The sequence below is a fragment of the Phoenix dactylifera genome, chromosome 1, assembly GCF_051530095.1.
Source record: "Phoenix dactylifera cultivar Ajwa chromosome 1, Ajwa_hap1_PhDact_Kaust_v1.1, whole genome shotgun sequence".
NCBI lineage: Eukaryota > Viridiplantae > Streptophyta > Magnoliopsida > Arecales > Arecaceae > Phoenix > Phoenix dactylifera.
In genome coordinates this window covers 47,048,272-47,060,550 of record NC_143190.1, presented here as the reverse complement: position 1 = coordinate 47,060,550, position 12,279 = coordinate 47,048,272, and the positions used below count along the sequence as shown (strand labels likewise).

General features: G+C 41.5%; 1 protein-coding gene across 3 annotated transcripts in view; it reads right to left on the bottom strand.

Moving 5' to 3' along the window:
- LOC103705642 (2-oxoglutarate and iron-dependent oxygenase domain-containing protein CP2-like) overlaps window positions 1–12,279 on the bottom strand; it is a 113,402-nt gene that overhangs the window by 88,244 nt on the left and 12,879 nt on the right. For 2 of the 3 annotated variants that reach the window (XM_008789455.5, XM_088703970.2), the window contains 4 exons: window positions 11,881–12,005; window positions 10,315–10,433; window positions 5,902–6,013; window positions 5,507–5,725 (listed from right to left, as the gene is read on the bottom strand). In XM_008789455.5, coding sequence (XP_008787677.2) covers window positions 5,693–5,725; window positions 5,902–6,013; window positions 10,315–10,433; window positions 11,881–12,005 — 389 coding nt within the window. In that variant the 3' untranslated portion in view covers window positions 5,507–5,692. Of the gene's footprint in view, window positions 1–5,506; window positions 5,726–5,901; window positions 6,014–10,314; window positions 10,434–11,880; window positions 12,006–12,279 lie in introns of those variants that run through there. The other variant, XM_088703969.2, reaches the window with a different exon arrangement.

Genomic DNA, 12,279 nt, shown 5'->3' with positions numbered 1-12,279 from the left:
AAAATAAGAATAAAAAGCAATTGACATGGACGACCTCCGCATTAATATCAGCCACGGCCTCTGGCTCAGTTGCAACCTCGGGAGCACCGTCCCTGCCTGCTGCGGTGGCTTTAGCTCCAGCACCGGCATCGGGAATGACTGATGATTCCATCCCGTTGGCACTTTCGGAGGCAATCTCCGGCCCGGCCTCGCCAGCGACTTCGGCAGCGTCCTCTTCCTCCTCAGCAGTCCCATCCATGTTCGGTTCAAGGCTGCTAAGGTCGACTCCAGAGCAGAGCTGCTGAACTTGGAAACGACAATTGTCGAAACCTTGGGCCATGGCGGCAGCAGCCCCTTCCGCCAGTTTGGTGATATATTCTCCCAACTGACGAAATTTCTCAACGGCCTCACAGGCAAATGATTCCACCAGGCCCTCTGGCCGATCTTTAGCTCCCGCTCTTCCGCCTCACCCCGAAGGCGGGTTAGAGCGGCTTCGAGCTCAGCAATATGGCTGGCTGAGGAGGAGCGGTCTCGGGAGTGCTCAGCCTCCATTACTTGGATCTGAGCTAGCTTATCCTTTATTACGGCCTCGGAAATATGTACCTTCTTCTTGGTCTTCCGAAGTCGTTGTACAGCAGCAGCAGCTTTCTCCTCGACTTCATGCCGCTGTTGCTCGATGGTTACCGCCAGGCTTCCTGCTGACGTTGCACAGCGGACACCGCTCGGCCTTCAGCCTCTTGTCTTCGGAGCTCGGCATGTTCCATCCTCATCCGAAGCGCCGTTAGCTCCTCCCGGTCGGCAAGCATGTTGGACATCAACACGTCGACCACGTGAAGAGACTGGCACAGAAAGAGAAGTGTCAGCAAAAGTTAAACGTCCACGAAAGAAACAAACAAAGAGCAGAAGGACGACATCACTTACCCATATGCTCGCCGAGTAGACATGATGGACGAGGTCGCCAAGATCATCCTCCATTAAGGTGCGGTCGTGTGGAAGCATGATGCTACGCACGAGCCTGCGAGCAACCTCTTCGAACCTGAGGGCCGAATCGCCCTCAGGTCTGCGCCGTGATGGTTTCCCGCCAGACTAGGGGAGCATCGGCTCAGTCCTTGCCAAGGCCGACGCTTCGGAGAAGGTCGCGGCCCCGATGCATAACGAGACCCTGGAGGGGACTGAGGTCCCGGGCTCACACCTAGGTTCGGAATTCGGCCCGGGTGGCTGGATTATCGCGGCAACCTTCGGGACTTGGTCGGCTGGTGCGACCGCCTCTTGGGTAGGAAGATCTCCCCTAGTCATTGACTGGGGCACCTCGGCCTCTCCTACGGGCCCCCGGCTAGGCCCGGCCAAAGCAGGAGCAACAACCTCGGACTCTCCCTGCCCGACCTCAAGGCCGAAAGAGATTCTTGCCTTCTTTGGCCTCCCCTCAAGATGGACCCCTTCGGGGGTGGCTCTCTTCCTCTTACATATGGCCACCAGTGTCTTGGTATTGAAAATCATCCCTGCGATATCTGAAGACAAAAAGTTTTGTCAGCATCCCCAACGTAAGAAGGAAAGAAGAAAAAATCAAATTGCTCTTACCCTCGGGACGAGCCGAGCTCAAGCCAAGATTCACCAAGGCCTCCTCGCTGAGCAGGTCGGTGAGCTGAGGGGTTTCTTTCAGTCCGAGCAAACTATCTAAGGTTTTCTGCTCAGATTGTGACAACTGCGGGAGCTTATTATTCACCGAGGCCAGCGGAAAGCTCCAGGTCGGATTAAATCCCCACGACCGCTCGGAGGAGATGTAGAAAAAATTGTCCTTCCATCCATGGATGGAAGTGGGTAGGCCTCCAAATAGCTTGCGGCCTCCTCGAGGGGAGAAATTCCACCATCCTTTATCTACAGGGTTGCCTTTCAATATGAAGTAACTCCTGTAAACATTCACCGGGGGGGCAAGCCATGTGCTAAGCAGAGGGCGAGAAAACCGATTATCAGCCTCCATGAGTTTGGGGCAAGCTGCGCAAGCACCAGGTCGTACGTCGTCAAAAGCTTGCCTACAAACCCATGAAGAGAAAACCTCAGCCCTGCTTGGAGTGTATCTACATACACTCCGACCCAACCGTTAGGGGGGTTGGTAACTCGGCCCCCAAGATCCGGGAGTTCAAGGACGAACTCCGGAGGAATGAAAAATCGGGCTCGAACCGAGCCCAGATCCTCATCGGTCATGAGCGAGCCGGTTCCATACGGGCTTGGGCCCACCTCAAATCCGACCTCTTCCACCTCAGAAGAAGCCGGAGTTCGCGATGTACCTACATCGAACATTGATGCCCTCATCGGCAAGTCCATTGCCCAGGTTTTAAGACTGAAGAAAAAAGGAGGAGGAAGACGAAAAACTCTCCAAACAACCGAAAGAAAGGATAATATGCCTACCCGAAGGCTCGCCGGAAAAAGACAGATGAGCGAAGAAGGAGAATGGCCCCCGGAAGAGGAAGACAACGGGTGGCGCAAAAGCCCGGAAGAAAATTCCAACACTCCAGTGACGGCGGCTAGATCAGGAACAAGGGGAGGGCCAAGCAACGACCCTATGACCCCTTCTTCAGGCCTTAGATAGGCCACCGCAGCAGCTCCGATCGGGCAACTCAAATAATCATACAGGCCAGAATTCGCCATATGGCGAGCCCTAAGACGGCCTCAACAAATCTCTCCGAATCGCCTCACTAAATGCGAATCATTATGGAAGGCGCTCCGGAGCTCGAAATATTGATGATTGACCTCCCGCCTTCCGCCGGATGAGACGCTTCGAATAAGAGAGCATTAATGGCCGACTCTTCATGCTCCGCCAGACAGAATGCTTCACGGGACGGGGAATTAATGATCGAAACCCTCCTCATCCCAATTCAACCACTCTCCAGGAAGGAACGCCCATATATAATCCTGAAAAATTTTTGTGGCAAATTCCACCCCAGAAAATCTAACGGCTCGGACGCCCCCAAGTCCGACGTTGAGCTCTCGACCAAGAAGTGCGCCAAGGCATACCCAGTTCGATGCGCGCCTCTATTTGTTTATATAACTAAAGTACTGGATGACCAGGAGTCTAACTACTTCCATCGTCCGAGCAGCAAGGCAGCCCGACCTCGGAAGTGGGGGGCAAATGATAGGGGGGAAATGGACCGTCCAGCCCACAACTAAAAGGCCGTCCAGTTTCGGCCCAGTAAACATTAACGACGATCGGATGAATCTTCACCTCGGCCCAGGGCCAGTTCATCCTCGAAACTCTGCCGAAAGCTCCACCAACTCCAGACAATCGCCAACCCCAGCGATATACAGCATACGCTCCGATCCTCGAGCTCGGAGCACTCCCTAGAGTACACCTTGGAACTCAGAAAACCGAGCCATTCCTAGTCTTCACTAAGCCGACCTCGTCAAATGCATGACACGACTACTTAACGAGCTCAGCCTCGTCAACGACCACATCCATGTGCGGGCCTACGCTCACCTACGTGGCCGTACTCCACCACACTGCCGTGTCATGTCTCCATAACTGGCCAACAGCAGTCAGACGGCACCTTAACTACTCTGGCCATACCCTATTGTGACTGTCAACGCCCTATTGTTCTTAAGAACGGGCTGTACCGCACGTCACCAGCCTACCTGAGCTGCACGCCATCCGGCTCAGAGCCATGCCCCCTCATAATGGGGACTGACAGTACCTCCGTCACCTGGGCCACTCCACCGAGGCTATAAATAGCTCGGTCAAGTAATTTCTATGGGACCTTTTTGGCTGGACCAAATTTACCCACTATAACTTGATCATCGGAGGGCCCTTACTGGAAAAATCGGTGAGGCTTTATGCAGATCCGTGGCCGTCGCGCAGGAGGTGGCTCCCGTCTTTCCCTTCCCAGCACCAGCGGCTCCGTCAGCTCCACCAGCTTGGTCACCCTTGGGCCAAATTTGAACCACAACAAGGCCTATAAATCTCAACAACTTCAATGCTGAATCTCAATAGTTTCTTTGCCCTCTTCCCCAACCCTTCCTCCTGCACCAATCTGCCATGCACCATAAACCCTGCCTCTACCAGTATGGTAAATCTTTGAATGGTTAACATAATAGAGTTAAAGGTATAAATGACTTTTCTAATACAAATGATATTGTGAATATAAATTAGCTGGTCCATAATAGGATTGTAAATTCTATAGATCGTACTGGCCCGTAGATATGCACATGCTTGTTAATATGGACGACGGCTCTTCTAAATGAGTCACGACTATTCTTAAATAAGTCATATCTTTCATGTGACCTACCGGTCAGCTCTAAAAAAAAAGATGGCATTGGTATTTGCATAGACAATTATAGCAACAATCATGCTGGAGGTAAGCTTCCATATACAACATAGTAATTTACCAGATCACTAAACCTTATTCGGGTAGTATCACCTCAAGCCTTGACAATTAAAAAAAGGAGCTACTGTAGAAGATGTTTAGTAGAAATAACAAAAAATAAAATTCAACAGCAACAACATAATAGTTTATTCAAACAAATAGAAAATTATGATGTTATAAGCTATACTTCACATTACAAACTAATAAATGAAGGCAAACTCCATGTCCATCGTTTTTTATAATTTTTCAAAGGTGGAAACTTCCATATCCATCAACTTAACCTCGAAGTTATGTTATACATATTAACAAGTCAATAGAGAAAATGAGACAGATAGGAGGAAGAGAATTATCAAGTCAATAGAAAAAAATGAGATAGATAGGAGGACGAGAATTATCAATGAGACTAAGATTATTCAAATTTTTGGTACAAGGAAATATCCAATCAAACTATCCACTCAAAATAAAAAGGAAAATAAAAGTTAATAGTAACAACAGAATATCTCTAACACCACAAGCTCCAATCCAACAAATGTATATGCATATATAGATTGAGTTGGGTCAGGTCCAATTACCCGACCCCTCAACCTAGTCCTGACGTAATCCAATGGGGTCTCGAAAAATCAGATCCGAAGCTGGCTCAATCCTATCTAAAACATGAATCCAACCTCAAGTTAACCGAGACCGAAGCGCACCCCGACCAAGGAAAACAAACTTGAGCAAAGAATATTAGGACCCCCAAGTTAACCAATAACAATGGTCTTCCAAATATCTCAAGTCAATGAAGGAACGGCATGCGCATATATACAACCCCAAGTTTTAAACAACCAATTAAAAATGCATTCGATCCCAGAGAAAAATACTCAACTGATCCTTTACAAGGACTAGCCTGCAATTGATCCACATGTTAAACTGTTTCCATCAAAAGCAGAAGATTTCAAAGCATTCTACCAAAAGTGGCTTTATCCCTGCAAAATGTTTCCTGACCTATTACTTGGAAATTTCAGTTCTTCACCAACATATTGCTTATTCAGCACAATAATGATATTCCTAAAAGAATTCTGCATCCTTATAGATGCATTTGCAAATCCATTAAGTTGCACATAGCCATGGCCATCCGTTCATAAAAGTGGTGCTGCTATTTAAGAATCCCTACTTAAAATATTACGACTGGATTTTGACAAAAATAACTCATAAATAAATAATCTAGCATTTACAAATATCCTTCAAACTACAACCATCTCAGAAGGGGGCAAGGCTAGTAGAACTACAGAAAATTACAACAGCAACTCCTTAAGATCTGAAAGAACAAGGATGCTATTTTACAACCACCCAATCTAAATGACAAACAAAAAAATCGCTTAGATGATGGATCCTCCACTCCGAAGGAATGCCTGTTGAAGATACACAAAGGACATATTATTGTAATACCCAAGCGCTGTAACTTCTTGTTAATTTTACAATATGCTCAGAACGCATGGTAGCGAAACAAAGTGAGAATGAACTATAAAAAGATGAAGCAAAATACGGCCAAGAATAAGAAATAGAAGAAACAAGGTGAGAATGTAACCAGCTTGGTAGCAGCAACTGAGTGACGCTGCCTTTCATTCTTTTCACGCTGACACTCACCACACCAGCTAGAAAAATCCTTCTGATATTTTTTCATCTCCCTAAAAACTGAACTGTAAACACAATGAATTTAGTTAGTAGACCACGTCTGTAAATTGCATTTCATAAAAGATTACTGGAAGTTAAAGGAAATATAACATAAAAAAGACAAAATATATGATAAACATAAAAGAAGCAAGAAGATCACTGATTTTAATTAGCATGCACGCATCATGATTTTTGAGCAGATGCCAAGAATATTTGTCTCAAAAGTTAAGAGCTGAGTACATATTCTCTCTCTCACACACACACATGCACACATCCAGTGGCTCCTTGCATCTCGTTGTGAAGATATGCCCCAGAAGAAGACTGGTATCATCACTAACCTAACTAAAGAATTACCATTGAGGCCATGTCTGGAATGGGGAAAGAAATCAAAGTAACTAGAAAGTTTAAGAAAATCTACACAGCACACTGCCGTGGAAAAGAAATACAATCCCAGAACACAATGGCTCTTAGCTATCTGTCAGCTGCTTCAGCATACTATTGCTCCTAAATAGTACCAAATGCTGTACTGAAGAATATGTAACTAGATGGTCATGAACTGAATGTTAGCCACAAGAACTGAAATTCAGATCAACTGAGAGGGGTAATTGGGACTTCAAATTATTCAAGATAGTTATGAGACAATCAACTGCAGCACATTCCAATTCTCCTTCAAAAGGACAGACCAAAAAAACATATAAGCTCATCAATATAAACATTGACTGGAAAACAAAAACAAATAATAATAAGCAGAAACCTTCATGTGGGGCTCATCATTAATATGCAGTAAAAATCTCGCTCATTAATGTAACAATTATGAACCAACAGATCAAGTTAACCTTATAATAGTGAAAATAAGAGGCAATCATGCTCATTACTATCTCCCCCAACATTTAACCTGCCTGGCAAGGTTAACCCTCATAAGAAAAAGTCAGCGAGGTATTTGAGAAAATTACACGTGCCCAGGCAAACGCATGCGCAAACAAATGATACACATGGATGCACGTGTATCATGATAAATTAAGTGGGCCTGATAAATTAAGGATCCAAAAGTTTGAACATGAAATACAATATTTAAAGTGCTCAAAAACAAAAACAAAACAAAACAAAAAACTTCCATGCTTTGACAGTCTATTGCCTATGAATCAAGTGGAGATAAAAATGGAGAATATCAATAAAATTAATGTATTAGTGGCCTAGAGACGACACCCCTCCTCTCGTTGGGGAAATTCTGGGTTCAAGTCTTCAGTGGTGCATCCCAAGTATTTTGACCTGGGTAATAAATCTTGGGTGGGGCTTCCTTTCTCTCTCAAAAAATATTGTAAAGTCTATAAACTAGAAATCCAAATCATCGATCTTGATCCAGAAAGATTAGAGCACATAAATAATAATCCAACTACTTGATGCTTCTAAGTTTTAAATCATATGTCAAATCCAAAAAATTATCATGCCACTGATTTTCCCTTTTGAAACAACTTGATGCATATATGGGAATTTTCCAGAACTTTTGATTTTTGTTTTCTAGACATTTAGATGCTGTATATCATGTTTAATGGTGCAGCTTTTCAATTTAGACATTTTATTGTCAAATTTGCATCAGTATGGTTGAAGCTTCAACCTTAGCAATACAAAATCAATAATCAGAATATTGAGGATCCATGCCATCGATCATCAGCTACATTTTTGAAATCCTTATAACCAAAGCTACATGTTTTCGAGAATTTTTACATATGCATCCAAGGGACTCAACACAAGCCAAAACAAGTTGCATGTTGAATATATTACTGGTAACATAAAATGAAAACCCAAACTGTTGATCACCATATATTAATATATACATCTTAAAAGCATAATAAAACTAAGATTCAACGGATTTAGAAGCTTCTAAACCATGAATTAATTTTATTAAGAAAACAGTGTGTTTCAAGATCACCTAATGCATAAGTACAAACCTACAAAACAAATGATTTATGTGTCTAATCATTTAAGACACTGTAGAATATTTAAGAGTGTTGAGTTTCAATACAGATGTTCCATCATTTATCGGCATTAGTGGGATTGAGACTAAAATTCCATCAAACACACACACATGCACATATATTGACAGATATAGAAAATCTTCAGCTTACAGACACTTCTTTAAACAACCTAAGTCTTCAAATAAATGTGGAAATCTCTCAATTAGGTACCATTAGTTCTATATTTATTAGTATGCAACAAGGTCTCAACTACCAATATCAATGATTCAATACCCACACTGTAGACATGATCAAAGCCAGCCCAGCCTGCCTGACCTGTTCCACCAGCCCAAATTCTAGGCAGGCCTGGGCATGCATTTTGGCGCGTTGGGCCAGGCCAAGCTCAAGTTGAGTCAAAAGTACAAAGACCCAACCCTGCCTGGCCCAACTATCATTCAAAAATATATATTTAATACTTAAAAAGTTAAGACTCTAATCCCGAATTTCAACTCTTATCCTTTCCTACACACTGTATCCCTGTCAGCATTTTTCTTATTTCTTCCTTTCCTAGCATCTTTCTCACTCCTCCCTCTCCCATAATCTCTATCTCTATCCCCCCCCCCTCTTTTTTTCTCACTTTCATCCCCTTTCGTGCTACCTCTCTCCCTCTCTCATGTTGGTGTCAAGCGTAGGGGAATGGACCACCATGGTTGGCAGCTTGTGCATTTTCGGGTTGGGCCAGGCCCAGTGCATGCCTTAACCTTCTATTGTCAAGCCAGACTCGGGCTCCAAAAATTATGCCCAAAACAAAGCGAGGCTTAAGCCCAGTTCTGTTGCTCTTGATTCGCGGCTTGGCCTGACTTGAGCCCAGCTCAATACAATGGATGCACATGTCTACTGTAGTGGCACCCAACTGTTATGAGCGTACCAAGTGTCGACACAAGACTCCAATCCAGAACCTAGTGCTGAAACAAGGGGCACACCATTGCGGCACTTAAAAAGTACCCTACAAATCCAGTATGGTATGCCGCACATGGACCAATATGGTAAAGTATGTAAAGTCATACATACAACGTGTAGATGTGAAATGTTTATCCACATAAAATAAACTACTAAGACAACTGATTTAATTTATCATAAAAAGTTTATCTTGAAAAAAGAAAAGAAAAAAGAGTTGCATATCCATTAGACATCTTTAAATCATGACCCTATTCTAATGATAGCTTGCAAGGTTAGCAAATATTATAAGCTTTATCTACTTATAGCTCAAATCAACTTTAGATATAGCTTGAAGCCTTGAGCCAAACAAAAATCCACAGATATGTAAACAGTCCTTACAACCTGCTATATAGATCATCCAACTCATTACTTTGCAATAGCATATAGCAGATGCCTCCATTTTCTTGATGCTTAAGAGAACTGATTTGCCCACATGATTTCATCCAAATAGCTCTCAAACATATAATTGATAATATACCATCTTCCCTTCAAAGTTAACATTCCAATTCAAATTGTAAGCACAAATTCAGGTGTAATAAAAGTATTACTCTCTTTTAATTACTTCAACTTATTAAGAATAGAAACGTTGCTAGCAAAGAGCATGTTTCAGGGATTTGTTAATTATCTTTCTGCAACAGAAGCTCTGGATCCATGTTCAACAACTCCAGAGAACATATAATATTATATATGACTTATCTTCTTTCTAAAGTAAAAGACTCAAAAAAAAAATTGTTAGAGATCCTGCGAAGATTTTGAGCAGATGGAGAAATATAACATGTTGCATATTACTTCATAGACACAACAAAGTGAACTACAAAGACATATAAATATGAGAAACTACTGCAGATCATTGAAGGATCCAGAATTAGCATAAGACTAGTCTTAGCACTAAAAAAACATAGTTTAGTTAAGAGCTTGATAATAAACAACAATTACAAGTCTCCCTCTCAGCAGAAAACAATGATCTCTAACTGATTTATTAGCCAGAATTGAAGCATAGTGGCTTCATCATATTTTGTGTTATTAATGCACAAACCTTCATAACATCATCCCTGGTTGTAAACGGGAATGGTTATAGGTGGCCCATCTATCAGGACCAAACATACCAATATATTGTACTATGCCATTTTTCTCTCCTCTTTCCAGAATATCCTTTGATCTCTTCTTTATCAGTTTTTGTAGATCTTGCATAACATTCCAGCTAAACAAAGTTTTTGAAAGGATCAAAAAAACATGACAGGCCAAAGAAAACAGTCATTTATTTGAGACTCCACCGAACAATGTCCAAAAACTGATTGTGCAAATCAGTAGATATCTTACTGGAAATAAGCCTCACATAACAAGAGTGAAAATGCAAGAGAGGGCGAGGGTACCTTCTGCACCACAAAAGCAAATTGATCCTATGTCCAGATGTTGTGGCACGGGCACCATGTCGATGACGACCACGATGAAGTATAGCTTGACCAGGGACATGGGAATAGTCTAAGATTTCCTGAGAATGAAGCAAGATCACTATCACAAAGCGATACAGAAATAAAGGTTAGGTAGCTTCATCTTCAGTGGAAGATAGAATTTAACATGATGACTGCCAATGAAAATTACATTCTAAGTTATTTACAACAACAATATGATAAAATTAAGATAACCAAAATTAAAAATGCATAAGCAATAATTTAAATAAAAAGAAAACAAGATATCATTACGAGGAAAGGTCTGATGTTAATACAACATAACATGCTGCATCAAATCGCAGACAAGCTTGTTAAAATGCAACATATTACTTCTGTTTTCAGTTTATATTACTGTGCTGCAAGAACATACAATAGCCATCATCTATCTGCTAAATATGCAAGATACACTACTCTTAAGCCATGAATTTGTTGCCGTGAAAGTTTATAACAACTTATTACATCAGATAGAAGGTTATAAAACTTGGTATCTATTGCAGTTTCAGTCCTCTAAATAGAGTTTTGATTTCAATAGTTCCGGATTCAACAACTCCAAGCAAAGTACGCCATTTAACGAAACCCATACTAGTGCCACCTATTACTATCAGTACGCCCGGTATGTGAGCCGATTCAGCGTACCGAGTGTCGCTACGCTCTCCGTACCATATACCAGTACCGTACCGGTATGGTATCATTCGGTACACTCCGTACCACTCGGTTCGATACACTCCGTACCGCTTGGTTCGGTATAATATGGCATACATTAGCTCCAAATTTTAGAACTTCAGTAAAAATAGTTACCAAAATGAAAAACTAAAAAATTTAATAAAAAGATCAAGAAAAGTTATTTTACATCATATTTTTGTGTTTTGAGTTATCTACGATTGCAACTTGTGTTGTCTGGGTAATTTCAGGCTGAAAGTAAACTGTTTATTTTGTGTCTTTGAATTATTTCTGCAAGCACACTTAATGTTAGTTGAATCTAATATTAAGCTACCAAAATGTAACAATAAAACATTCAAATTAAATGTTCAGAACATGACTATTCATTCTTACAAAACTCTCTAAACTGATTTACATTAAAAAACTTAGCCTTCGTTACCATCACCTTTGTATCTTATGAAAAAATTATATATGTCATATAGTGTTAGCTGGGACATATGAACTGGGCAAAGCACAGCACGATGCTACACATATTGTGCAAACGCAGGCATGATCTGTAAATTCAGTCAAGGCCTTCCTCATTAAATATCTATCAATAGATCATGTTTTCTTAAACTGTATACTTTCTTAAGTTTTGGCACCAGATCAGTTCCCATCAGATTTTTTTGACCATACATAATTACTTATTTACAATTGCCTCAGATTCTGGATATACATAGAAATATTGCAGAAAACTAATCAGAGTATCAGACAGTATATATCATTGCCGAGCCAACTCATATTCCATATTATCTCTCAGAAAATATTTGCTATGATACATTAACATACCTCAGGTTGGGTGTCTGAGTTTACATGTTTGTCACATCGAACGCCTCGAAAAAATAATTCACCACCAGAAAATTGCTTGCCCAAGCATACATTTAGTGTGATTTCTGAGTCATCCACATGGAAACCTACAATTCAAGATGAAACAATTTAAAAAAAGAAGAGTCTAAAGGTATTATACTAATTACATATCTCACTCTCCACAAACTCACAGGCAATCAAGAGAGAGAAAAGGGGGGAAGATATTAAAAAAGAAACTGAAACAAGCCGACAGTACACGATAATCAAAAAAAAATAGGTTATGATATTCATGTTCATGTGACAATAGTTAAAAAAAACACACTAATCTGTAAATTTTGATTTCTCGAATCCAGGTGTCTCTAATATTCTGCAGAATTGAAC